This window comes from Aedes albopictus, chromosome 1 (assembly GCF_035046485.1).
Source record: "Aedes albopictus strain Foshan chromosome 1, AalbF5, whole genome shotgun sequence".
In the NCBI taxonomy this organism is placed as follows: Eukaryota; Metazoa; Arthropoda; class Insecta; order Diptera; family Culicidae; genus Aedes; species Aedes albopictus.
In genome coordinates, this window is record NC_085136.1 from 212,471,868 (window position 1) to 212,499,807 (window position 27,940).

The window sequence follows — 27,940 nt, forward strand, 5'->3', positions numbered from 1 at the left end:
AAGCTGTACTTTGCTTATCGCAGCAAGAGGCCATTCATTCCTCTACGACAAACGAATGTGAACTTAGTTGAATATTTATTCGACGATTAATATGTATATTTTTAATATGAGCCATCTGTCGAAGTAATAAAATTAAAAAGGGTTATTAGAAACTGTGTTGCCAACTAGAAAAAAAATGATTTTCACTGCTGAATTTGCGATTGATAAATTATAATAGAAATCTTTAAGAATATTGTAGAATAATTCAAATCGGGAATTCCCGGAAAAGATAGTTTATATGAACAAACGATTAGAAATATTAGAAGTTACATGTTTCTTAGGTCTCTAGTTAGCCTAGTGGTTAAGGCTATATGGATCGCCAATCCGGAGACGGCGGGTTTGATGCTCGTTCCGGTCGGGAAAATTTTTTCGACGCCCTCCTCGGCATTGTGTATTATTGTACTTGATTCACAATATACAAATTCATGCAATAACAGGAAAAGAAAGACCTTCCAATTAATAACTGTAGAAGTGCTTAAAAACATTCAGTTGAAGAGAGGCACGTCAAGTTCCAGGGAAACAAGAGAAGAAGAAGATGTTTAATCTGTATAACCGCATTCAAATAATGCTCGTGGAAGGCATAAATAAAATGTGAACTCTTTGTTTCAAACAGTTCAATATTATCAAATATCTCGCAGGACAGATTATACTATAGAGCTGCGTTCTAGGAAAATTTTATTTCTTTAGCTAGGTATATAAGATAGAAAAAAACTGGATAACAGCGGTGTAGATTATTTTAAATTCAGAACGAAGCTAGATAATTGTAGTAATCATCACCAACAAACCCCAACCGGTTTGATAACACTGAGTCATAAAGCCATACAGTAAGTGAGACAGTCCACTTCGCGAACCTTGTTTGGCGAACCAGACGCGAACCAGCGAGAGAAATTATATGAATTGCAGCGGCTTTGTGTATACTTGGTAGTCAGCCGTACATCAGTTCCGTTGAGATCTTATTTGCGTGGTGGACGTGTTTCGTGCGCGTCCCACCCGGCGATTGTATTTCCTCCCATTGTCAAAGGATTTAGTAATTATTATTCTGTCACCTTCGGGCGGAACAGTTCGGTCACGGTGTCCCCACTGGCAATGTGATGTTCGAACGAAGTGGAACCCAAGTAAATGATAAGCACATAAGTCAATGATGCTGATAAGGCTACGGAGTGCGATAAAACCCAATTTTATTTAGTATCTTCTAGTTTCCAATCGGATCAGTCAGTATTAAATGTTTGGATAAAGCTGTAGCGCATAAGGCGAGCGAACAAAGAGTGATGGCCACACAAGACAACGATGCAGCCTTCGATAGGATTATGGAATCTGTTGGGGACGATGGACCGTTCCAAAAACGATACAATTTAATATTCAATGTTATTGGAGTGATGTTCTTTGCCATGACGGTAGTGAATATTCTGGTGATATTGACCGTACCGGAGCACAACTGTTTGGTTCCTGGCAATGAGCAGCATAATGTCAGTGGCATCGAACGTTGGAAGAATCTCACTCTGCCGAGGTAGTTCAGAAGAAGATATTAATAAAGCAATAATTGAAAGGATTGTTTTTCAGAGCACTGAATAGTCGAGGCGAGTTGAGCTTCAGTTCCTGCACAATGTACAATATTTCAAAGTACCCAACAGAGACCAGTACCAGTGAGTGGAGGTTTGAAGAAAATGATACGATACCTTGCATTTATGGATATGAATACGACCGGCAATACTTTGATTTGATACCAATAACGGAGGAAAATTGGGTCTGTGACAAAGAGCTGCATGCCACCAATATTTTTGCATTCATTCGGTTTGCGGAAGTGAGCGGGACGTTCGTGCTAGGACAGCTAGGAGATCGGTATGTATGTCTACAAAAATGAAAATGTTTCCTGTTGACTCAGGTTATTGCTCTCTATGAGTACATTTGTTAGTTTGAATGCGCGTTAGTTTTTTTCAAAGAAATTCAATTACTAGGTGGTTTATGTTGTTCCGTTGAATTTTACGTTGTACGAGATAAAGACTATATTCGATGAAATTTGGACACTGATATTGTATACCTTTTAGCTGCGTTCGCTATTTTTTTGACCATTATTATGTAATGCTAATATCATAAATTTATCAATAAAGTCGGTATTGGCGCAAATATTGTCGATAACGTAAAATGAGATTTTAGAAAATTTAGACACCCATTTCAAAAAATTGCTTAGGGTATAACTTTTTTGTTACCTCGTCAAAACGTTTGAAAATTTTACTCGATATTCTTAGCATACTATCAATAAGGTGATAAAAATTTGATCAAAATAGGTTCAGTACTTTTTCTACTAAAAATACACAGCTCAAATCGCTTCAAGGTAAATTTTGGTACTTTTTTGTACAATGTTTAGTTCCGTCTGCACTGTTTTGACTGTGCAACTGTCATGACTTCCGAAGTTAAAACTATTTGAATGTCACAATACAAAAAAAAAACTTTTTTTTTTTGCAAATTACGACTTTGTGCCACATATACGACTATAACTTTTATACGGCTAGATTGAATCGAATTTAATTTTCACACAATATTTATGTATGTATACTTCATATACAGAATAGTTTTCATTGAAATCGCTTCAGCATTTTTGGCTCAAGAGTTGAAACAAAGCAAAGCAATGATAACCGTACACATCGTAGTTGTTACTCGGTGATTGACCAGAACAATCGAAGTTGCACACAGACCCAATGATTGGTGCTTGGGACTAGCTACACACTCTCAATGTGCACAATTCGAAAGTTCAATATTTTTAAGCCAATAACGACGCCGGCCACGTTCCTACGGTCATCAGGAGAGGGAAGGAATGTTAGTTCGACAACCGTTGTTACTAGAAACCGTGAAATCCACAACATCCCCACAGTTGTCTCGGGAAGGAGTATTTGTTAGCAGGGTAGGGTAAGGTGTGGATCTTGGAGCCAGCTTTGGTAGGTGATATGATCCACAAGTTATATGTATGAAAATACACGACACGATCTTAATCCCGATTATGATTCATTTGGTCGCGATAGTAAGGGTAATGTACATATGTCAATGATCGTTCAATATTAAACGCGTCACAGCATTGATAGTTTACTAACCGCGAAAACCGACTTTTCCAAGAAAGTTATCGCGCGCTTCTGATTCCACATTCAATATTCGCGTCCCCATCTTCCTACCGAGAAAACCGACCGACTCACGAAAATAGTCGCGCGCTTCTCACAGTAGGTACCGTAAACCGGGGTCAAATTGATCTCCGGGTCGAAAGTGATCAGACGATTTTCCGTTAGATAAAACATACTTCAAATAGTTTCCAAGCAAATATCATTTAGTATCGGTTCCCAACTGCACGATAGTTGAAAGGAAATTACCTAAAATATGCTAAACATAACCGACAAACGTGTGATCAATTTCGACCCGAAGATCAATTTGACCCCGGTTTACGGTATTGAACTTAGAATATACGGAGAATAAACTTTCAAGCTAAAAAAGCTATTTTTGAGTAATGTATTTTACTAAGAGTAGTCCCATGTAGTCCCATGAGGCAATTTAGCCAATTTTTTTTAATTTGCTCAATGATTGTTGTGAGCTGCAATTACGTTATTCTAACATTTCTATCGCTTCAATATTAGGTCAGCACCAGAGCTACAAGATTAATTTGCTCATATTACCAGACTCCAGGGGTCCTCATGAAAACGCTTTGATGTAATTACCCCAACTCCTTCTAGGATGTAAAGAAAAAAATCAGAATGATCTCCATCTCACCCAGTTCCATGTCGTCGGATGACCGCATCACTCCTTGACTCCTTCAATTTTCTGTAATACTGTTGGCTACCAAGTGTGCATCCATATCACTTCACGAGCAAGGACAATGTGCATCTGTCCCAAACACGTGTCACTTTTCACTTTTTCTTCGAACAATGCAACGCAACCGAGAACCGAGATCCCCATCGCAACTGCCCCAAACACGCGTCACTTTTCGTTTTTTTCCGCCGAACAATGCAACGCAACCGAGATCCCCATCACAACTTCCCCAAACACGCGTCACTTTTCACTTTTTCCTTCGATCAATGCAACCCGATCAAGATCCCCATCGCAACTGCACCAAACACGCATCACTTTTCGTTTTTTCCGCCGAACAATGCAACCCGATCGAGATCCCCATCGCAACTGCATATTTTTGGCTCAAGAGTTGAAACGGCAAAAAAGTGATATTTTCCTAAAAGTTTGTTTGCCCAAAATTCTTAAATAGCAAGTTGCTTGTTTCAGCGATATCTCCGCCAATATTCAACCGATTGTGATAAAAATTTTATGGTATTAGCTAAGCATAATATACTATTCGTGATAAAAAATAAGCCATTTTTTTTGTGAACGCTAACAAAAGTTATATATTATTTCCTACTAGCTGTCCCGGCAAAGTTTGTCTTGCCAAGATGTGGCGGTTTGACAACTGTTGAGGCAAACGCTGCACCGCACTCCAGATTGGTTTATTTTCGATCGTGTTAATTTTCTTCCCAACTCATAAAAAATCAGTACTTTAAGGACTGCACTCGAAAAAAATGCACCACAGAAAAAAACTGTATACCTTTGGATTGAACGCATCCAAACAGCTGATTTTTTAAACAGTTACCGTACAGTATGTGTAGATGATTGCATGAAAATTTCATAAAAATCGGTAAAGTATTGGTGAACATATCTCAGACGCAAAATATGAGATTTTTTATATTTTGTGCACCACTGCCAAAAATGAATTTGGCTATAACTTTACTGTTAGTTTGAATTACGTCTGAATATTTGACTGTATGTACCCAACCTAAAACATATAAGGTGGTAAAAATTTCATCAAAATCGGTTCGGCACTTCTTTTTTCTAGAAATCCAAACTCAAACCGCATCAGAGTAAATTTAGGCATTTTTTGGTGACTGTAGAACTGTCCATACTGCCCTGATTCTTATCAAAATTTGATAGCGTTAAACTATTATATTAAACTGTTCTCAGTCAAATTTTGAGCTATTTTGGATGAATACTTTCAAAGTTAGAACACTTTGAATGTCACAATAAAAAAAACATGTTTGATTATTGCGACATTTGGCCACATATACGACCACAACTTTTTATAGGTCAGATCAAATTGAATGAAATTACCTCAAAATGTTTCCATGTACATACTTCACCTACAGAAAAAAAAATCATTGAAAACGGTTGAGTATTTCCGGCTATAGAGCTAAAAGAGTAAAAAGGAATTATTTGTTTAATCTTCGTTCGCACAAAATTAAAAAAAAAAACTAATTTTTTGCGTCTGAGATATCTTTGCCAATACTTTACCAATTTTTATGAAATTTTCATGGCATCATTTACACATACTATACAGTAAATGTAAATGTTTAAAAAATCAGCTGTTTGGATGAATAATAACAAAAGTTATACACTATTTTCTGTGGTGATTTTTTCGAGTACTGACCTTATCAATTTTCTTACTTTTTTATTTAATTTTCGTAACTTCTTTTACATATAAACACAGCCACCATAAATACGAATCTAACCATGGAAGAGTCGCCCTGATCGGTTCAGCCATTCGTTAATGTTGTTGCCTCAAAGGGACATCACTCATTTTTACATTTCATCGAATACAGTCTTTAAACGATACATTGGATCTTGCTTGTTTAGAATACCCTCGCCGCGATTTTCAACGGTTACTCAATCGTATGTATTTTGCCTTTCTAGCGTTAGCGTTAGCGTTAGCGTAGTTACGGTATACTTCGTAGATTGGATACTAACAACATTCATGTACCTTTTGCTAACCTTGCTCGGATTGCTTTTCGGAACAAGGTCGAGGAGTTGACTTTGCTCCAATCTTATGCAAGAATACCAAAAGCACAAATGTCATTATTCCCGGCCACGCCCATCTTTACCGTAACTTGGGATATCAGGTATCAGTAGGTCGGCTCTAGAGACACGTTCTCCTCCATTCGGGAAATTTGTGCCATCGCCATGAACACGAGCCTATTCATCATTTACCTGACGGAGAAGGGAAGGAAAAAGGATAGGACATGGGAAAGGACAGGTAAGGGAATAGGATCGTCATATTCGCAAAAGCGTACCACAATGGGTTCACATAGCGTCCTGAAAAGGACACTGTAATAACGCATAAGCGTACCACAATGGGTTCAAACAGCGCCCTGAGAAGGGCACTGTAATAACGCATAAAGCTTAAAGAGAGCCTATAGCTCTTTACCACAGCGGGTCAAGAACAACAGAACGTCCTGAAGATTCAGGTTTCTGAAGTCAGTTTCACTTAATAAGTGTTTCCCGAGTATTCGGAAACGCAATTGCGCAAAAACTGGACAGTTACATATTAAATGATACGAAGTTCCATAATAGGATTCACAGCTATCACAGGCAAATGAATCAGCTTGCTGAATATTCGCCATAACTGAGTCGGCAGTGGCCAGTCAATGCTTTGACCAGCATGCTGCAATTCTGCTTTGACAGATTTGTTAGATACTTTGCCACCCCTAGAGATGGCTCAGTACAATACAATTTTGTTTGACGACATGACTCCAAACTATTCCAGTATTGTTTGTGCTGAGTGGCAGCCCAGGTGTCAATCTGAAGCTTTACCCAACACTTGGATACCGGAATAGCTGGCTCAGGGCCAATGAAGTCATGTGATGCTCCAGTGCGAGCTAACTCATCAGCCAATTCATTTCCAGCGATGGAAGAATGGCCAGGTACCCATACAAGGTGAACAGCGTTTGCTGAATTCAGCTCCTCGATTTGAGTTCGACAAGCGATAACTATCTTCGACCTGGAGTTGGCCGAAGCAAGTGCTTTAATAGCAGCCTGGCTATCTGAACAGAAGTATATTACTTTGCCCATTACGTGCTGCTGAAGTGCTGATTGCACTCAGCACATAAGAGCAAAGATTTCGGCCTGAAAAACGGTGCAGTGTCTACCAAGTGAATAAGACTGATACAGCCTTAGCTCACGAGAGTAAACACCAGCACCTGCTCGACCTTCGAAAAGGGAGCCATCAGTGTAACATACGATGCCGTCTGAAATACTTCTCTCCAGATAACCAGATGTCCACTCTTCTCGGGAAGGGAATTTCGTGGAAAATGTCCTATATGGAAAATTACAAGCAATTGTAAGATCACTTGGAGCAAGGACAACTTTGTCCCGATTCACCAAAAGTGGAAACAACGAGGTGTGTGTTGAACTGCGGTTCACAGGAGTTTCCTCTAGTAAACCGAGTACCCATAGACGGTAAGTGCAAGAAAGTGCTTCTTGTTTGAGATGAATGTGTAGTGGGGCAACGTCAAAGAGAACTTCGAGCGCTGCCGTAGGCGTTGAAGAGAACGCTCCAGACATCGCCATTAGGCACATCCTTTGAAGATGGCCTAATTTTGATTGGACCGTTCTCACTTCGCCCTTTTGCCACCACACAAGACATCCATAAGCCAATATTGGACGAACAACAGTTGTGTAAATCCATTTGATATACTTGGGTTTAAGACCCCAAGTTGTACCAAAGGTTCGCCGACATTGCCCGAAGGCCATACAAGCTTTCTTGATTCTGAACTCAATGTGAGGTGTCCAGGAAAGCTTGGAATCAAGAATGACTCCAACGTACTTTACCTGATCAGTCACATTGATTTCAGAATCAAAGAGACGTAAAGATCGAACACCATTACGGTTTCGCTTTTCCGTGAAAAGAACAATAGATGTTTTACTCGGATTTACCGAAAGGCCATATTGGCGACACCAACCCTCAACTACCTGAAGAGCGTTTTGCATCAGGTCGAAAAGGGTGCTGATGCACATACCGACTAACAATGTTAGGTAGTCGTCGGCAAAACCATAAGTAGGAAAACCGCTATTATTGAGTTGCCCCAATAGCGTATCTGCTACGAGATTCCACAAAAGAGGTGATAAGACTCCCCCTTGGGGGCATCCACAAACACTCAATTTCCTAATCGCCGCTTGACGCAATGTCGAGAAGAGATGTCGGTTTTTGAGCATTTGGTGAATCCAATTGGTAATCATTGGAGATAGGGGAACAGAGCCCAAAATGCCAAGATGGGGTAAAATGGCCCAACTCATAAAATCATTCCTGAATGGGACTTGATCATTGATATAGGTGAACGGTGTCAAGATATGTTTGCATTGAACATTCTTCTAGATGCTAGGCCGCCAAACCCACGGAAAATCTTTTGATTTCCCAATGAAAATTGGCCACTTCCGGTTTTCCGTGCTTGCAATTAAGGTTTTCTGGTGATTTTATTACCAGCCAAGTGTTTCCAACGAGATTGAGGCACGCATGGAGTCGCATGGTTGTTGATGTCTACGCTTTCCATGTTAGGGGTCATTCAAATATTACGATCATCGTTTTGCGGGGAGGGGGGTAACACTCCATGTATTGAGTAAACGAAAAAACGTGACAAAAAGGTGAAAGTGAGTCGAAAATGCCAGAAAACTGATGGACGTAATTTTTGAATGTTTTCATGAAGTGGCATCTTACCCCATGGCAGATGGCCTTTTTGCACCACTTCCGTTTTACGAACCAGTTTTTGAAATCGCTAAAAATCAATGCAAATGCAATAATTTAGTGAATGTTTTTGCTGAAGTATCGAGCAAATATTGTCTAGTTGCTGTTACCACTTTGAAAGCCTAACAAATGAGGCTATATATCATTGAAAACGATGAAAGTTTGAAAAATGGCATATTGCCCCACTTTCCCCTACACTGTGGTGCATAATTGATCGGACAAACGCCGATTTTCATACAAAATGGCCAAGTTTAAGATGCTGTAACTATGGTTTGTTTTGATGGATTGAGCTCTTTTTTTGACACGGAACTACAAATATGCTGAATTTTGTGTATACAAAGTATAAAATGTTTTCGTTCACAGGTCTGGGCGTGGCAAGGCGTTGAAAAAATTGCAAAAGTGATCGGACAGCGGCACGCGTGTAAATCAAAGGGGTACCGCTGTCCGATCACTTTTGCAATATTTTCAACGCCTTGCCACGCCCAGACCTGTGAACGAAAACATGTTATACTTTGTATACACAAAATTCAGCATATTTGTAGTTCCGTGTCAAAAAATGAGCTCAATCCAACAAAGCAAACCATAGTTACAGCATCTTAAACTTGGCCATTTTGTATGAAAATCGGCGTTTGTCCGATCAATTATGCACCACAGTGTATACCGTGACCCCGTGCGGCTTCCAATATGGCATCGAAAGGCACGTTGTCAAAGGCACCCTCGATATCTAAGAAAACACCCAAGCAAGATTGCTTTTGAGCGAATGCCTTCTCGATATCGTAAACAACTTTGTGTAAAAGAGTCACAGTGGACTTACCAGATTGGTAAGCATGTTGGTTCACATGAAGAGGCACATTGGCCAGATGAACATCACGGATGTGATAATCGACTATGCGTTCTAAGCATTTCAGAAGAAAAGAGGTCAAACTGATAGGTCTGAAGCTCTTTGCTTCTTCATACGACGCGCGACCCACTTTCGGAATAAACTTCACAGTAATATTCCGCCAGGATTTGGGAATATACCCTGTAGCAAAAGTGCAAACAAGTAGTTGTTTCAAAGTATGTTTGAAATGATCAAATCCCTTCTGAAGCAAAATAGGATAAATCCCATCTGCCCCAGGAGATTTGAAAGGAGCAAAGCTATTAAGTGCCCATTCAATCGATTCTAAAGTTATGATACTCCGAGCCGAAGCTAAAGAATCATAACTACAAGAAAAGACATCAGGTTCATCCGAAGATGTAATATCCACACATCCGGGGAAGTGTGTGCTGAATAAACATTGCAAAACTTCCTCATCAGAGGAAGTGAAATCACCATTTGGCAAACGAAGTTCGTTCACTTGAAAATCCTTAGATTTTGCAAGGATTTTGTTCAATCGACTGGCTTCACTCAGACTGGAAACATTTGTACAAAGGTTTTTCCAGCCGGATCGTTCAGCAGACCGAAGAGCTTTCTGGTAGGCCTTGCGAGCCGACCTGAAAGCCTCCGATCCAGCCGAACGTCGTCTGTTCCAACTCTTTCTACATTGTTTCCTGAGCTTCGCCAGATCGGAGTTCCACCAAGGGGTTCCTCTTGTGGTCTTCACAGACCGCAGAGGGCAGGCTTCTTCAAAAGCTTCCATGATGAAGGCCGTTGTAGTATCAACGGCATCATCTAAATCACTTGGAGTGTCAATTGATGGTGAGTATCCATGAAATTTGGCTGCAACCAAATCGGTAAAGAGATCCCAGTTGGTTGACCGGGGATTCCTGAAACGCAAAGTTTGCGAAGTAACATTCACACGTTCAAACAAGATGTAGCGATGGTCAGATAAAGATTCTTCATCTGACACATGCCAATTGGTCAGCTTATGACTAATTCTGCTAGAGCAAAGCGTTATGTCTAACACTTCCTCTCTACCAGATACCATGAAGGTTGGGCGGTTGCCTATGTTAAGTAATCCAAGATCTGTACTACTTAAGTATTCCATCAAACTGGAGCCTCTCAAATTGATGTCTGAGCTGCCCCAGATTATATGGTGAGCATTAGCATCACTACCAACAATTAGCGGAAGGCCTTTTGAAGTGCAGTATGCAATGACTTGCTTGAAAGCATCCGTAGGGGATGGTTCATCATGCGGTAAATAAACCGAACAATAAACGTATTTCCTGTTGAGGTTTTCAACAGATACATCGATTGTGACAGCACATACATCTCTGGTAGTTAGTTCAGAGATGATTGTAGCAACGATTGCGTTGTTGACAAGCACACATGCTCGAGGCATGACACGTGAGTTTGGCATTTCATTTTTACTGAAAGTAGCAAACACCGGATTCACAAGGTTTCCTAGATAGAAATTCCCCTTACGAAAGTAAGGTTCTTGGACTAACGCCACTTGGGCTGTACCATTTTGCATAAGTCTACAAAGATTGATCGTTGCTGTTCTTTTGTGCTGAAGATTGATCTGAGCTATCCTAACCGTAGCCACTACCCAAACTAGGCAAGATTAAACTCTTAACAATCACAGCACAAAAAAGAACAGCAACAATAAAGCCAGATCGGTATCGATTTGAGTGCGCCAAAGGCGAGGATGCACAGATTACACTGTGTAAAACGCATAATGCGAAACCATATAGGTGAAAATTTAAACTAATTAATAACATCTTCATAATCCCGCCCTTATTCAGCCTCAAGTATGAGATTGAAGAAGGGCAGCTGATTGTCTCGGAGAAACACAAGGTCCACCGCGCTATTGCTCCGGTTAGCACAGTAAGGGCAAATACTGTGGAGGGTGCCCTGGTACTCCACAGGCTCCGTTTGCGATTAGGTTTTTATAAGACCCCCCTAACCATTCATTTCTAGGTACGGTAAGCGTAAAGCCGCATAACACCATGAATTAGGGGTCACCTGATTAGTGGATTCCTACCACTGGAACAGGCGGTCCGTAGTGCTATTCTTAGCCAGTTGAACTAACCGCTACCGACACTACACAGCTATTTAGGCTGATCGGGAAAAGAAGTTAATATTAATGATCAACTTCATACGGGCCCGAAAAGCCGTGCGTTAGCGTAGTTACGGTATACTTCGTAGATTGGATACTAACAACATTCATGTACCTTTTGCTAACCTTGCTCGGATTGCTTTTCGGAACAAGGTCGAGGAGTTGACTTTGCTCCAATCTTATGCAAGAATACCAAAAGCACAAATGTCATTATTCCCGGCCACGCCCATCTTTACCGTAACTTGGGATAGGGGAAGGAAGTGTTGATGTAGCACTTATTTAAGAGGCCTCCGACTCAGTGACATTCCCATAAGTACTACGGAGTGGGTGGTTGGGAGATGTATTATGTAGGTCAAGGATTCGCCTGAAAAGCTGGCGATGAACCCACGACATTGAATCGTATGTGTTTTGCCTTTCTCAAACAGAAAGTATTCACTACAAAACTATCAAAAACTAAATGTTCATTGGAAAGACTATATGCTCATAGCATAGCATAGAATAATAGCATAGCATAGAATAGGCGATTGAACACATCGTGGGTGGCTATATAATGCTCAGCTTCATATGTTTTGAAAAATCTAACATGTAGTGTCGCTAAAATAACGTTTGGTATTACCGCCTTTTTCGACGTGTTAGATTTGGTAGAAACAAGCATCGCATTGTATATTTGGCCACGTCCTTACACTCGCTAGGAAAGGGTAGGACTGTTAGTTTAACGTCTACAGTTATGGCACAAGTATGGGTCAATCCAAGGGTCAATCCCATTTGACTAGCATGGTGAACTGACTGACTAATAATTGTGACAGAGTAACCTATAATTGTGCGTGCAACGACAGTTACTTGAGAAGATACAGGGCACCCAAACTATTCCCATAGACGTTAAGGGAAAGGAATTTGTGTTAGTAGGGTGGGGTTGTTATGAGGAGCTCTATTCGGCAATCTAGAACGCAGCTGACAATTGATGGATGGTTTACACTTGGGTTAACAGATCTGTTAGTAAGTTTATCTAACAGATTGATTGATATCCCTGAAAGAGAGTATATTAGTATACAAAAATAAAAATATAAATCATATAGACATCTGCAATTCGATGTTGAAAATATTGAAAAAGTCGAAGGATATAGATAATATTGATTGGTTTGAAGAGGAAAAAAGTAATAAATAATAACAGAAATCGTTCGCAGTAAAAGTCAAAACATAAAAACAAAACTCAAACATTGCAAAAACACATCAAGTTTTAATTCATGCTGCCACTTTGTAGGCAGGGAAATAACAAGGTTGAAACTTGATGTGGTGGATCGCGTAACGAACCGTTCTGAGGTGATCTACCCACGTTACGGGACTACCTGGAAAGACTTTATGTTCACGCCAAAAATAACTTTTTGATAGAAGGCCCAGAAGGTCAAATCTTATATACCAATCAACTCACACTAAAAGATTACAACGGTTACGACTCCAGGGGATTTCAACCGGCCTATTTTTGTTGGATTCTACATGTGGAAATGATGATGATGATGATGATTGTGTACCCACCATCAGCGCAAGGATTACCTATGGCTGCAGAGTCATACCGGAACGGAATGATCTACCTGATGGTTTGTTGTAGCAGGGTAAGCTAAATTCACTGGAGACCTTCGGAAAACAACAAGATAATTGTTATCTCGTGACAAAGTCTGGCCACCCCACGAACATTTGCCCGGAAACCAGTTCATTTAACTTCCTTAGGCTACCCCTCCCCATATATGTCATGTTCAAATATAAAAAGTAATAATAAGGAACGAACTCACCGGGTAATCCTGACCAGCTGGTTTTCTATGTTTGGCTTTGGTCTCAGCATGCAAACGGTCCAACCATATCAAATGTGCACTCATTCACACTCCGATCGTCCATCGAAGAATCTGAAAAAAATACATAAGCGAGAACACCCGACGCACTGAAAAACAATCTCTTGGATACTAGCTCCGAACTCGGAATAACGACGAACACGAGCACCACACTCTAAAAAATTTTCACGTCCGATTTACGTGAAATATCACGTAGCTCATGCTTATCCTTAAAACTTCCAAAGTTACGTGGCGTTAGTCATTGTCACTCGATAACCACGTCGTAGGCATCGCCCTGTTTGGTGAAATCCACCTAGTTTTTCACGTAAACCGCTTTGATGCGTTCGTGTTAGTGTATTTTGACTTGGAACATTCCGCGGAACGAAAGTTACGTGACTTTCAAGTGTGAAAAACAATTCAACATGGCGTCGAGAAGGTTGGTGCAAAACGGCTTCCTAAAGTTTCCGTGCAAGTTTTGTTGTAAGTACTGAACGTTAATTTTAATTGTTTAAAGCAAATAATAGTGATTAATTTTACGCAGTTGTGACTTTTTCTATGTTCAATAATTTCAGAGCTGGAATGCGTCATAAGTCTCGTGACGGTAGCGGAGGTCCAACAGAGGAGTTCAACGAGTGTTAAAAACGGTTGGACTTTAAAGATTTTGCTTTATCATCCTTGGATTTATTTGTAACTCTGCACTTTTAAAGGATCAGAGGATCCGGAACGTATGTAGAAATGTAAGTGCAAATTTATTAAGTACATACTTTAAAATAAATGACTGATAAAGATTTTTCTGCAATTGTTACATATTAGCACCTGCTTGTAGCGTATTTGAGGAAGTAAGATTTCAAATCCCTATAAAATGCAATGATAGATTTATTCTACGGTAGGGTAAAATCTATGAATATTTATTGCATTTTGTAAGGGTTCGAATTCTCTTGCCTCTTCAAATACGTTGCAAGCTGGTGAGACTGCTTTATTTTCATCCAAAATTCGTACATAAATTACGTGAAATTCATGTAGCGCTAATCATATTTTCACGTAAAAGTTACCTGAAATTCCAGTGGCACTCACCCACATTTCACGTAAACGATACCTAAAACGCGAGTCAAATTTACCTGACTCATCACGTCGATTCTCGAAGCTCAAATTTGTCCAGCTACCTGGCATTCCGGTGATGGTGACGTGAAAAATATGGTGGACGAAAACTACCTATCTTTTCACGTAAATCGGACGTGAAAATTCTTCAGAGTGCACGATGCGGGCAATGTGGTCTCTTGCCACCGAGCCATCGTCGATCGTTTACACAAAGTGCGAACAAAAAACACAAAGAAAAATACGAAAACGCGGGAACGACGAAATGCGGTAAGTTTCAGCCTCCGCGCCCTGCTTGTCACTGACGACCGACCATTGGCGTAGCTAGGGGGGTTCCAGGGGTGCCTGGCACCCCCTAGAACACATTTGGCACCCCCTAGAATTTTTTCTTGACAGACACCTAAAATTTAAAACTTGACACAATAATTCTAATGGCACATTTCAACAAAACTTAAGCACACCGAGAATTACTTGTATACTTGTTGTACGTTTTAGCATTTAGGATATTGGTAAGAACAATCAACAGACTTCTTTATGGATTTCTCCAGAGATATCTCTATCTATTCATACAGTGATTTCTTTAGGCTTCTTTATGAACTCCTACCGATTTTTCTTTCAATAAACTTCTCATAGTATTCTCCAGAAAGTTCTCATGGGGTTGTACATACTAGACATTTCTGCAGAGTCCAGCAGTTTCTCCTAGGATTTCGTCGGAAATTCTTACTTTGATACTTTTTGCCATTCTTCTAGGAATTCCTCCAAAAATTTCTATTGGGAATTCCTGGGGGATTATTCAGGGCAATCTTCCTGGCATCCTTTCAGAAGTTTCTCCGGTGATTCTTTCAGGAATTCCTTCAGAGATTCTTCCAGAAATTTCTCATGGAATTCCTCCAAAAGCTTATATTGACCTTCTTCCGGGAATAGTGACTAGGATTCCTCAAGCAACTCCTGCTGCGACTCTTGCAGCAATTTCTCTTAAAACTCCTCCAAAAGTTTTCACTGTGGAACCTTCAAGTATTCTACTAGGGAAGTTCCAGAAATTCTTCCGGAAAATCTAGCTGGATTTTTTTTCTAAAAATCCCTTCGATGATTCTTCCAGAAATTTCTTCAAGGATTTATTCAGAACTTACTCCAGAGTTTCTTCCAGAAATTCCGCAGAGGATTTCTCCAAGATCTTCTATTGACCTTTCTCCATGAATTCCAGCTGGAATACTTCAAACAATCTCCATTAGGACTATTTCAGGAATACTTCTAGGGAATTCTCCTGGCATACTTACTTGCTGCAATACTTTCGGGAAATCCTCTTAAGATTCCTCCTGCGATTCCATCAGGGATTCCTTCAGTATACTTCTACCGATTGTTTGAAGGAGAACTGTAGGTATTCCTCCAGGTATTTGTTAGAGGATCTACTTTTAGGATATCCCCGGCATCCCTGATTCTAGAATTTCTCTAGAAATTTCTTCTATGATACCTCCCGGAATTCTAAGACTACTAGATAACTGTGGAACTTTAGAAATTATGCTACGGATTCTTCTAGAGCTTTCTCCTAGCTTTTTGGCTGGGATCTTTCCAGGCAAACTTCCTGGAATTCTTGCAGAAATTTCTTTGATTGTTCTACCACGGATTTCTCCAAGGACTCATCCAAGAATTCATTCAGAGATTTTATTCAAAGATTCCTCCAGAAACTCGTCTTGACCTTCCTCCAAGGATACCTCAATCAGCTTTTCCTGCGGTTCCTCCAGCAATTCCTCCAGGAATTCTTACCAGAATACGTCCAGGAATTCTTCTAGTGATTCCTATATTTAATTATCCTAGCATTGTGGCTGGAATTCTTCCGGGAAATCTTCCTGAGATTCCTTCAGAAATTCCTCCTGCGATTCATTCAGGGCCTTCGTTATAAATTCTTCCAAAATACCTTTACCGGTTCTTGCAGGTGCCGGTTCTAGGTATTTCAAGGATTTTTCTTTGGATTCTTCCGGGCATTTCCTGTATAGTTTCCTCCAGTATTTCTTCCTAGGATTTATGCACAGATTTCTACAATGATACATCCCAGAATCCTTCTAATAATACCTTCTGAGATTTTTCCTGTGATTTCTTCAGAATTTTTATCCAAGATATTTAATCCTAGGATTCTCTCATAAGCTTCTCATGCTCTTCCTCCAGAAATTTCAGCTGGATTTCTCAAGCTATTCCTGCTATGTTTCTTTCAGCAATTCCTCCTAGGTCTCCTCCAGAAATTCTTACTGAAATACCTCCCGGAATTCTTCTAGGGATTCTTCTAAGAATTTCTCCAGGGATTCCTCTAAATACTTGCTGGGATTATTCAAGGCAATCTTCATATGAGCCATGCCTTCTGTGTTTCCTACTGGAAATCCTAAAGCATTTGGTTCCTAGGATTTCTCCAAATATTCATCATTGGATTCCTCCCCTCTTGACTTTTATTCAGGAATCTTCTCCAGAAATTCTTATTGTGATACCTACAGGAATCCCTCTAAGGATTTCTTCTGGCATTCTTGCTGGGATTCTTCTGGGCAATTTTCCTTGGATACTTTCAGAAATGTCTTTGATTCTTCCAGGGATTTTTCGTAAGACTCATCCAGGAGATCCTCTAGAGTTTTTATTCATAGATTACTCTAGGAATTAATCATGATATTACTCCTGGAACTCTTCTTGGCCTTCTTCTAGAAATTCCAGCTATATAAATATAAATCTCAAGAGGATTCCCTAAACGAATTTCGGGAAAAGTTGGAATTTCCAGAGAAATCATAGGAAGTATTACTAGAAAAACCTCTAGTGAAATCGTATAGGGATGTCCGGGAAAACCTTGTAATTAATTAGAAGGCACATAATATTGCTAATTATCTAATTGAGAGATGGGTTGGATTCGAATCCACGACTCCGTGTTCGCTAGACTGCAGTATGGTCATTTCTTTGCGAGTTTCTTCAGCATGTGTTTTTTTAATTTCTGCGGTAGTTTCATTGAAATTTAATTTATTTAATTTCTTTGGATTTTTTTTTATAATTTCAATGGCTATTCTTCTGAAATTATTTTAGATTTTTTTTCTGTTTTTTTTTCTCAAATTTCTCAGGCAATTTTATCGCGATTTATTTTGCAATTATTTATGATTTAATTCTATTTATATCTATCGCTTCCGAAAATTGCTGAATTGGAAATTCAGAAATTTTAAACTGGTGCTTGCTTGAAGAAAATCCTATGAAATTCACGAAAAACTTCTCGACAAATTCCCAAAGAAATTTCTAGAAAAATTTCCATCAAAATTACCTTTGAACTTTCAAAGTAGTTGCAATGGAATTTATATAAGAATTACCAGTGGAATTACTGAAGGAAATATGAAAGCTTTTTTTTCAAAAATTGGCTATATCCAATCTCATAATAAATTGCCGAAATGTATTCTAAAAAAATTTTCACGAACATTCACAAAAAAATGTTCGAAGAAATTCTCAAAGATTTTTTCGAAATCATCAAAGGAATTCCTGAATAAAATTTCGAAAGAATTCCAAAAGTAATTGTCGTAGTATCACCGTGACAGAACTTTTAAAGAACCACCAAAGTTTTTTTTTTCAAATAAATTCTCGAAGGAAATCTTTAAGAAATTCGCTGAATCAATTTCCAAAGGAATTACAAAAGAAGTTCTCAAAGTAATAATCGAAGATTCCGAAAGTTCTAAGGAAATTACCCTATAAAATTCCCAAATAAGTTTTCAATGCAAGTAATATCGGAATTGCCGAAGGTATTCCAAAACTATCTGCTGCAGGAATGCCTTAAATAATTACTGAAGAAATCTAGAAGATTTTTTAAAAATAATTTTCAATAAAATTATAAGCGATTTCTAAAAGAATTTCCGAAGAAGTTTTCGAAGGAATTGGCGAATGAATACCGTATAGCATAGATTATCAATGTCCAAAAAAGACGAAAATCCCAAAACAAAAGTAGAATGATTCGCAAAAGACATTTCCAAAAAAATGTGAGGAAGTTCCCAGAGTCATTGTCGAATGAATTACCAAAGGCTTTACTAAAAGAATTTAAAAAAGAAAATATAAATAGAATTGCTGACATTAACAAAACAATGCTTGAAAGACAACTAAAAAATTGGAGAACGCACTCCCGAGAGAACATTTCAGAGGATTTGCGAATGAAATTAAAGCCAAAATAAACTAGTAATGGAATAGACGAAGAAATTTTCAAAGTTTTTGCCGATAAAATTTTCAAAAGATGCGTGAAAGATGTTTAGAATCAATATCTCAACAAATTATCAAATAAATTCTTAAAGAAATTGCCGAAGGGGATCCAAAGATATTACCGAAGAAATTTGCCAAATCCAAAGGAATTACTGAGAGGTTTGCAAAAGAAGTCTTAATTGAAATAAATTGCAGAACAATTTCCAAAATACAAATTCCATGTGTTACACGCAATCAAGATATCAAGTTTCCAAACCTCACATCAGTACAACAGTTTGGATTTTCCAAAAAAAAGCTGTTCTTTAATATATAGCGCGTTTAAATTTCCGTTCAATTTTTTTTATTCGCGACGCAGTGCATCATTATATGTACTAAGAAATTGAGAGTGGATCGGTGTTTTCCTGAAACTGGCACCCCCTAGGCACCCCCTAGGAAAAAATCCTAGATACGCCAATGCGACCGACGATCGTTCACTCTTCCATCAGCGTTCCACCCAAGTACGAACTAAAAACACAAAGAAAAATGCAAAACGCGGTAAAGACGAAATGCGGCATGTGCGAACAAAAAACACCAAGAAAAATACGAAAACGCGGGAACAACGAAATGCGGCATGTTTCAGCCTCCGCGCCCTGCTTGTCACTGTTGGATTCTACATGTGGAAATATGTATAAATCCAAAACCTTTCGGGTGATGGTTCAGTGGTGTAGCCAGGAGGGACCCTTAAAAGGGGTAAATTTTACCAAAATCAACATTATTTAACAAAGCCCAAACTTCACTAAAATGCTAGTTTTAGTATTGTTTGTAAGTAGATACAAGTAGAATAGGCATCGATACATTATTTCGTAACAAAATTATATTTACATAGGCGTAGGCAGGATGACAATTTGTCAGTGCACTTTTATAACAAAATAAACATACTTGACATGAACTTATCCACGGTCTTCTTTTTTCCTCGAGTTGATTCTTTTTTTCTTCCGCAAATGCGGGCAGTGTTTACATGAAATGACACATTCATGAACATCCAGCGACCAAAAGTTCACTGGATGTTAACCGGATCTCGCCGGATGCACGATGCGAGCAGTGATTTTTGTCAACACGACCCGCAGTTACCGTTTCACATCTTGTTGTTCGTTGGCGTGTGACGTCACCGTGGACAAGCTCATTGACGTTCCGGGTGTCCGGCCATTTGGCGAATGTCGTTTGGGTTCATCATTCATTTTTCGACCAAATGGCATTCGGCCAAACGACCCGGAACCGAAGTTCTGTCTCCATCATGATTTTATCTTTACAATAAAAATCAATATATCAATGCTTCACTAGTTTTGCAGCAGGGTTCCTGATTTCCACTTTTCATCTTCTTCCACATTCGAAGACAGTCAGCAGCGAACGGTTGTCGCTTTAGTTTGTGTGTTTGCTTGTCCGCGGCGACAGAAAACTCCAGCGATCGGTGGGAAGCCACACTTGGAAATTACTCATTCGTCCACGTTCATCGGCTTTTCGGGCCCGTATGAAGTTGATCACCAATATTAACTTCTTTTCCCGATCAGCCTAGATAGCTGTGTAGTGTCGGTAGCGGTTAGTTCAACTGGCTAAGAATAGCACTACGGACCGCCTGTTCCAGTGGTAGGAATCCACTAATCAGGTGACCCCTAATTCATGGTGTTATGCGGCTTTACGCTTACCGTGCCTAGGAATGAATGGTTAGGGGGGTCTTATAAAAACCTAATCGCAAACGGAGCCTGTGGAGTACCAGGGCACCCTCCACAGTATTTGCCCTTACTGTGCTAACCGGAGCAATAGCGCGGTGGACCTTGTGTTTCTCCGAGACAATCAGCTGCCCTTCTTCAATCTCATACTTGAGGCTGAATAAGGGCGGGATTATGAAGATGTTGTTAATTAGTTTAGATATTCACCTATATGGTTTCGCATTATGCGTTTTACACAGTGTATTCTGTGCATTCTCGCCTTTGGCGCACTCAAATCGATACCGATCTGGCTTTATTGTTGCTGTTCTTTTTTGTGCTGTGATTGCTAAGAGTTTAATCTTGCCTAGTTTGGGTAGTGGCTACGGTTAGGATAGCTCAGATCAATCTTCAGCACAAAAGAACAGCAACGATCAATCTTTGTAGACTTATGCAAAATGGTACAGCCCAAGTGGCGTTAGTCCAAGAACCTTACTTTCGTAAGGGGAATTTCTATTTAGGAAACCTTGTGAATCCGGTGTTTGCTACTTTCAGTAAAAATGAAATGCCAAACTCACGTGTCATGCCTCGAGCATGTGTCAATAACGCAATCGTTGCTACACTCATCTCTGAACTAACTACCAGAGATGTATGTGCTATCACAATCGATGTATCTGTTGGAAACCTCAACAGAAAATACGTTTATTGTTCGGTTTATTTACCGCATGATGAACCATCCCCTACGGATGCTTTCAAGCAAGTCATTGCATACTGCACTTCAAAAGGCCTTCCGCTAATTGTTGGTAGTGATGCTAATGCTCACCATATAATCTGGGGCAGCTCAGACATCAATTTGAGAGGCTCCAGTTTGATGGAATACTTAAGTAGTACAGATCTTGGATTACTTAACATAGGCAACCGCCCAACCTTCATGGTATCTGGTAGAGAGGAAGTGTTAGACATAACGCTTTGCTCTAGCAGAATTAGTCATAAGCTGACCAATTGGCATGTGTCAGATGAAGAATCTTTATCTGACCATCGTTACATCTTGTTTGACATGTGAATGTTACTTCGCAAACTTTGCGTTTCAGGAATCCCCGGTCAACCAACTGGGATCTCTTTACCGATTTGGTTGCAGCCAAATTTCATGGATACTCACCATCAATTGACACTCCAAGTGATTTAGATGATGCCGTTGATACTACAACGGCCTTCATCATGGAAGCTTTTGAAGAAGCCTGCCCTCTGCGGTCTGTGAAGACCACAAGAGGAACCCCTTGGTGGAACTCCGATCTGGCGAAGCTCAAGAAACAATGTAGAAAGAGTTGGAACAGACGACGTTCGGCTGGAACGGAGGCTTTCAGGTCGGCTCGCAAGGCCTACCAGAAAGCTCTTCGGTCTGCTGAACGATCCGGCTGGAAAAACCTTTGTACAAATGTTTCCAGTCTGAGTGAAGCCAGTCGATTGAACAAAATCCTTGCAAAATCTAAGGATTTTCAAGTGAACGAACTTCGTTTGCCAAATGGTGATTTCACTTCCTCTGATGAGGAAGTTTTGGAATGTTTATTCAGTACACACTTCCCTGGATGTGTGGATATTACATCTTCGGATGAACCTGATGTCTTTTCTTGTAGTTATGATTCTTTAGCTTCGGCTCGGAGTATCATAACTTTAGAATCGATTGAATGGGCACTTAATAGCTTTGCTCCTTTCAAATCTCCTGGGACAGATGGGATTTATCCTATTTTGCTTCAGAAGGGATTTGATCATTTCAAACATGTTTTGAAACAACTACTTGTTTGCAGTTTTGCTACAGGGTATATTCCCAAATCCTGGCGGAATATTACTGTGAAGTTTATTCCGAAAGTGGGTCGCGCGTCGTATGAAGAAGCAAAGAGCTTCAGACCTATCAGTTTGACCTCTTTTCTTCTGAAATGCTTAGAACGCATAGTCGATCATCACATCCGTGATGTTCATCTGGCCAATGTGCCTCTTCATGTGAACCAACATGCTTACCAATCTGGAAAGTCCACTGTGACTCTTTTACGCAAAGTTGTTTACGATATCGAGAAGGCATTCGCTCAAAAGCAATCCTGCTTGGGTGTTTTCTTAGATATCGAGGGTGCCTTTGACAACGTGCCTTTCGATGCCATATTGGAAGCCGCACGGGGTCATGGTATATCTCCAATGATTTCCAATTGGATTCACCAAATGCTCAAAAACCGACATCTCTTCTCGACATTGCGTCAAGCGGCGATTAGGAAATTGAGTGTTTGTGGATGCCCCCAAGGGGGAGTCTTATCACCACTTTTATGGAATCTCGTAGCAGATACGCTATTGAGGCAACTCAATAATAGCGGTTTTCCTACTTATGGGGTTGCCGACGACTACCTAACATTGTTAGTCGGTATGTGCATCAGCACCCTTTTCGACCTGATGCAAAATGCTCTTCAGGTAGTTGAGGGTTGGTGTCGCCAATATGGCCTTTCGGTAAATCCGAGTAAAACATCTATTGTTCTTTTCACGGAAAAGCGAAACCGTAATGGTGTTCGACCTTTACGTCTCTTTGATTCTGAAATCAATGTGACTAAACAGGTAAAGTACGTTGGAGTCATTCTTGATTCCAAGCTTTCCTGGACACCTCATGTTGAGTTCAGAATCAAGAGAGCTTGTATGGCCTTCGGGCAATGCCGGCGAACCTTTGGTACAACTTGGGGTCTAAAACCCAAGTATATCAAATGGATCTACACAACTGTTGTTCGTCCAATATTGGCCTATGGATGTCTTGTGTGGTGGCAAAAGGGCGAAGTGAGAACGGTCCAATCAAAGTTAGGCCATCTCCAAAAGATGTGCTTAATGGCGATGTCTGGAGCGTTCTCTTCAACTCCTACGGCAGCGCTCGAAGTGCTCTTTGACGTTGCCCCACTACACATTCATCTCAAACAAGAAGCACTTTCTTGCACTTACCGCCTATGGGTACTCGGTTTACTAGAGGATACTCCTGTGAGCCGCAGTTCAACACACACCTCGTTGTTTCCACTTTTGGTGAATTGGGACAAAGTTGTCCTTGCTCCAAGTGATCTTACAATTGCTTGTAATTTTCCATATAGGACATTTTCCACGAAATTCCCTTCCCGGGAAGAGTGGACATCTGGTTATCTGGAGAGAAGTATTTCAGACGGCATCGTATGTTACACTGATGGCTCCCTTCTCGAAGGTCGAGCAGGTGCTGGTGTTTATTCTCGTGAGCTAAGGCTGTATCAGTCTTATTCACTTGGCAGACACTGCACCGTTTTTCAGGCCGAAATCTTTGCTCTTATGTGCGGAGTGCAATCAGCACTTCAGCAGCACGTAATGGGCAAAGTAATATACTTCTGTTCAGATAGTCAGGCTGCTATTAAAGCACTTGCTTCGGCCAACTCCAGGTCGAAGATAGTTATCGCTTGTCGAACTCAAATCGAGGAGCTGAATTCAGCAAACGCTGTTCACCTTGTATGGGTACCTGGCCATTCTTCCATCGCTGGAAATGAATTGGCTGATGAGTTAGCTCGCACTGGAGCATCACATGACTTCATTGGCCCTGAACCAGCTATTCCGGTATCCAAGTGTTGGGTGAAGCTTCAGATTGACACCTGGGCTACCACTCAGCACAAACAATACTGGAATAGTTTGGAGTCATGTCGTCAAACAAAATTGTATTGTACTGAGCCATCTCTAGGGGTGGCAAAGTATCTAACAAATCTGTCAAAACAGAATTGCAGCATGCTGGTCAAAGCATTGACTGGCCACTGCCGACTCAGTTATCACATGGCGAATATTCAGCAAGCTGATTCATTTGCATGTGATAGCTGTGAATCCGATTATGGAACTTCGTTTCATTTAATATGTAACTGTCCAGTTTTTGCGCAATTGCGTTTCCGAGTACTCGGGAAACACTTATTAAGTGAAACTGACTTCAGAAACCTGAATCTTCAGGACGTTCTGTTGTTCTTGACCCGCTGTGGTAAAGAGCTATAGGCTCTCTTTACGCTTTATGCATCATCACAGTGCCCTTCTCAGGGCGCTGTTCGAACCCATTGTGGCACGCTTATGCGTTATTACAGTGTCCTTTTCAGGACGCTATGTGAACCTATTGTGGAACGCTTTTGCGAGTATGACGATCCTATTCCCTTACTTGTCCTTTCCCATGCCCTATCCTTTTTTCCTTCCCTTCTCCGTCAGGTAAATGATGAATAGGCTCGTGTTCATGGCGATGGCACAAATTTCCCGAATGGAGGAGAACGTGCCTCTAGAGCCGACCTACTGATACCTGATACCTGATACGTTCGCAGCGCAAGCGATCAAGCGGTGATGCGATTCGTGAGTGATACAAGTAATATTGTGCATACGATTTTTTAATGTTTTCAAAAAATGTGTATTATTTTCTTTGCTAATCTAGCATTTTAACAATAATACACTAAAAATGTATGCATTACATGCAGAAATTCTCTTCTAGTTATGATAATAGCCGCTTCGATCGCTCACTAGCATTCTTCAGCATTCGCCATTCATTCATTCGCTTGCGATCCAAACTGCGACGAATAGCAACGGATATCAATGTCAAGCAACTTGCGCATCGCTTTCCACTGGTGATGGAGTTGCGTGTTTGATCACGACAATCCATTTGCTGCATCTTTCTCAATTAGCTTCATCAAAGAGGAGTGAATATGAATGGAGTGAGGCGAATATACCGATCCTAGCTTTGCAGTCATGTAGTTAGAAAGAGCTAGCATATCTTAGATGATTTTATCAGCATAAATGAACCTTTGTAACGATGTTATATTCTTGTGTAATAAGTTCTACATATAGATGGAATCCAAAGCCTTTAATGTGATGAGTCAGTAATGTAACTAGGATGGGCTTCTAAAGAAGGAAACCCGGAATGAACTTGTGTAGGAAACGCTAACGAAACTTTTGGGGCAACCCCTAAATTCTTCTGGAGGGATCCATGCTCTTGTAAGAATCTCTGAAAGAAATCCTGGAGAGATCCCTCAAGGAACTCCTGGAGAGATCTCTGAATAAACTTCTGGAGGAATCCCTGAAAAAAATCAGGAGGGCTTCCTGAAGAAACAGTTCCCCATAATCTTTGGAACTTTTGCAGGAATCTGTAAAGGATCTTCTGGACTTCCTGTAGGAACTCCTGTAAGAATTCCTGAAGGAACTTCAGGAGGAATCCCTGGAGGAAATCTTGATTGATCCCTAGGAGGGATAGCTGAATCCTTCTGAAAGAATCTTTGAAGGAAGGAAAAGGAACTTCTGAAGGAATCCCTGATGAAACACCAGGAAAAATATTGGTGCGCCCTACCCTGCTATTCGTAATAGTGTCCCCAAAGAAATACCCAAAGAAGTTTCAGGAGGGATCTATAAAGAAATTCCAGGGGGCTCCCAAGAGGGATTTCCTAAAAAAAATCCTGAACAATAATTCGGGGATGAACCTGCCTCAGGCTGAAAATCCTCATAATAAAAAGTCGGTAACTAATTTCTGGAGAACTCCTTGATGCCTGCAGAATTAATTGAAGGAATTTCTGGTGTAATTTCTGAAGGAATTCCAGAAGAAACTTCTGCAAGAAATCCTTGATGGAACTCCTGGAGTGATCTCTGAAGATTATCCTGAAGCAATCCCTGAAGAAACTCCTAGACAAACCCTTAAAGAATGCCAGGAGAAATCCCTGTTTGGAATCCTAGAGGAATTCCTGAAGGAACTTCAGGAGGAATCTCTTAAGGAACTCCTAAACTGATTCCTAAAGAAACTCTTGTAGGAATTTCTGCAGGAACTTCAGAAGGCATCCCTGAAAAAAATCCTAGACTAGTCTCTGAAGGACCTCCTATGAGAATCTCTGAAAGATCTAATGGATAGAAATACAGACAGACCAAAGTTCCAATAGCCAGACTTCAAACGTAGGGTAGAAATCTTCTTCGTCATATGTGCTAATTCCCGTCATAGTCGACCAGTACTATGAGTCACTTTCCACTTGGAAAATCATATCCCGGAGAGATTTTATAAAATAAGCCTCATCCTAATGTAACAGAATACAGAAAAAATTTAAAATTTTAACGACTTTTTCATTTCTTGTTTCATTTTTTCAAGGATAGGTCGCCTTCCGGTATACCTCATAAGCATTGGAGCCGCAACCTTCGGTAGAGCTATGGCGGTGTTGGCCGCACCGCATTACTGGCTCTTTGCCGCATTGGCCTTCGTAGGAAGTTTCGCCTCCAACACTGGTTTCCAATCTCCGCTGATTGTAGCGATGGAAATCTCTAAGGACGAAAATCGCGCTGCACTGTCCCTGTGGCAGCTATTTGGATGGACAGTCGGTGTCTGCGTGACTCCACTGATTCTCTGGTGGAATCGTAACTGGATTTGGTTCATGCTGATAACATCGGTACCCTGTTTGCTGTTCTACTGTTTTCCTCGATACAGTATTGAATCTCCAAGATGGCTCGCTAGTCAAGGTCGGTACCAAGCCTGCATCCGTCAATTGAAGAAAATTGCGAAAGTTAATGGGATGAGATTCAATTTGACAGTGGAAGAACTCAAAGAAAGGATACCACAGAAGGAAATCGAAAAGACATTCGGTATTGCCTCGTTGTTCAGTGGTTGGCATATGACTAAGCTAACAACTTTGTTACTAATATGTTGGATTTGCAACACTATTCCTACGTTTACGCTGTTCTTGATGAGTATGCAAATGGGTGGAAACCCATTCTTGAACCTATTCTGGCAAGGAGCCGTTGAGTTACCTGCATATTTCTGTGGCCAAGTCCTATGCGATCGAATAGGACGGCGACTAACCAACAGTGGAGCCTATCTAGGATCAGCCGTATTCTGCATTCCAGTAGTCTTGATTATTCATCAAAGTGGAAACGAACAATACGTAACAGTATTTGCAGTAATCGTCAAATTTTTCGTTTGTGTAACCTACTTTGCACTGTATCTCCAATCATTTGAAGTATATCCTACATCACTGAGACAAACAGGAACTTCGTTCGGTATCATAATATCTAACGTATTTGGAGCCCTTGGTCCGTACATAGTATACCTCGGCACAAACTTCGATATCCGGCTTCCATTTGTGGCTATGGGACTCATAGGAATGGCAGGATTTCTAACATCTATTTATCTCCCGGAGACTCTATACCAAAAGCTACCCGACACTCTGGAAGAAGGACGACGGTTCGGTAAGGATCAAACATTCTGGAGTTTGCCGAGGAAACCCAAGGACCTGTGCACCGAGATGCAATACAAACTAAGCCAGTATGAAGCGATAACTGAATCTCAAACTGAATAGTGTACAATAAACCTTGAACGGATTAAAAATTCATATTTCATTATAATGAAATAATACTATCTCGTATGCATCTATCAAACGTGGAACATGTAAAGAAAGCTGGATAAAAGTGATCCATGTAGAAAATACTGGGGGATAAATACTTGAATACTTCTTGCCTGGTAGACATATGCTGACTCCACTAAACAAGTCACGTCACCTCCGAAATTTTCACTTTCCCCCAAAGAGCACTTGCCTATCGTCACTCGCGTTCCGTCCATTT

At 40.4% G+C, this 27,940-nt stretch overlaps 1 protein-coding gene across 1 annotated transcript; it reads left to right on the top strand.

Moving 5' to 3' along the window:
- Positions 1 to 802: 802 nt before the first annotated feature.
- LOC109430341 (carcinine transporter) lies at positions 803 to 27,737 on the top strand. The gene is made up of 4 exons (XM_019706398.3): positions 803 to 1,154; positions 1,226 to 1,546; positions 1,600 to 1,878; positions 26,478 to 27,737. Exons 2-4 carry the CDS (start codon positions 1,308 to 1,310, stop codon positions 27,676 to 27,678), a joined length of 1,719 nt encoding a protein of 572 aa, XP_019561943.3. The 5' UTR covers positions 803 to 1,154; positions 1,226 to 1,307; the 3' UTR covers positions 27,679 to 27,737.
- The last annotated feature ends 203 nt before the right edge of the window (positions 27,738 to 27,940 follow it).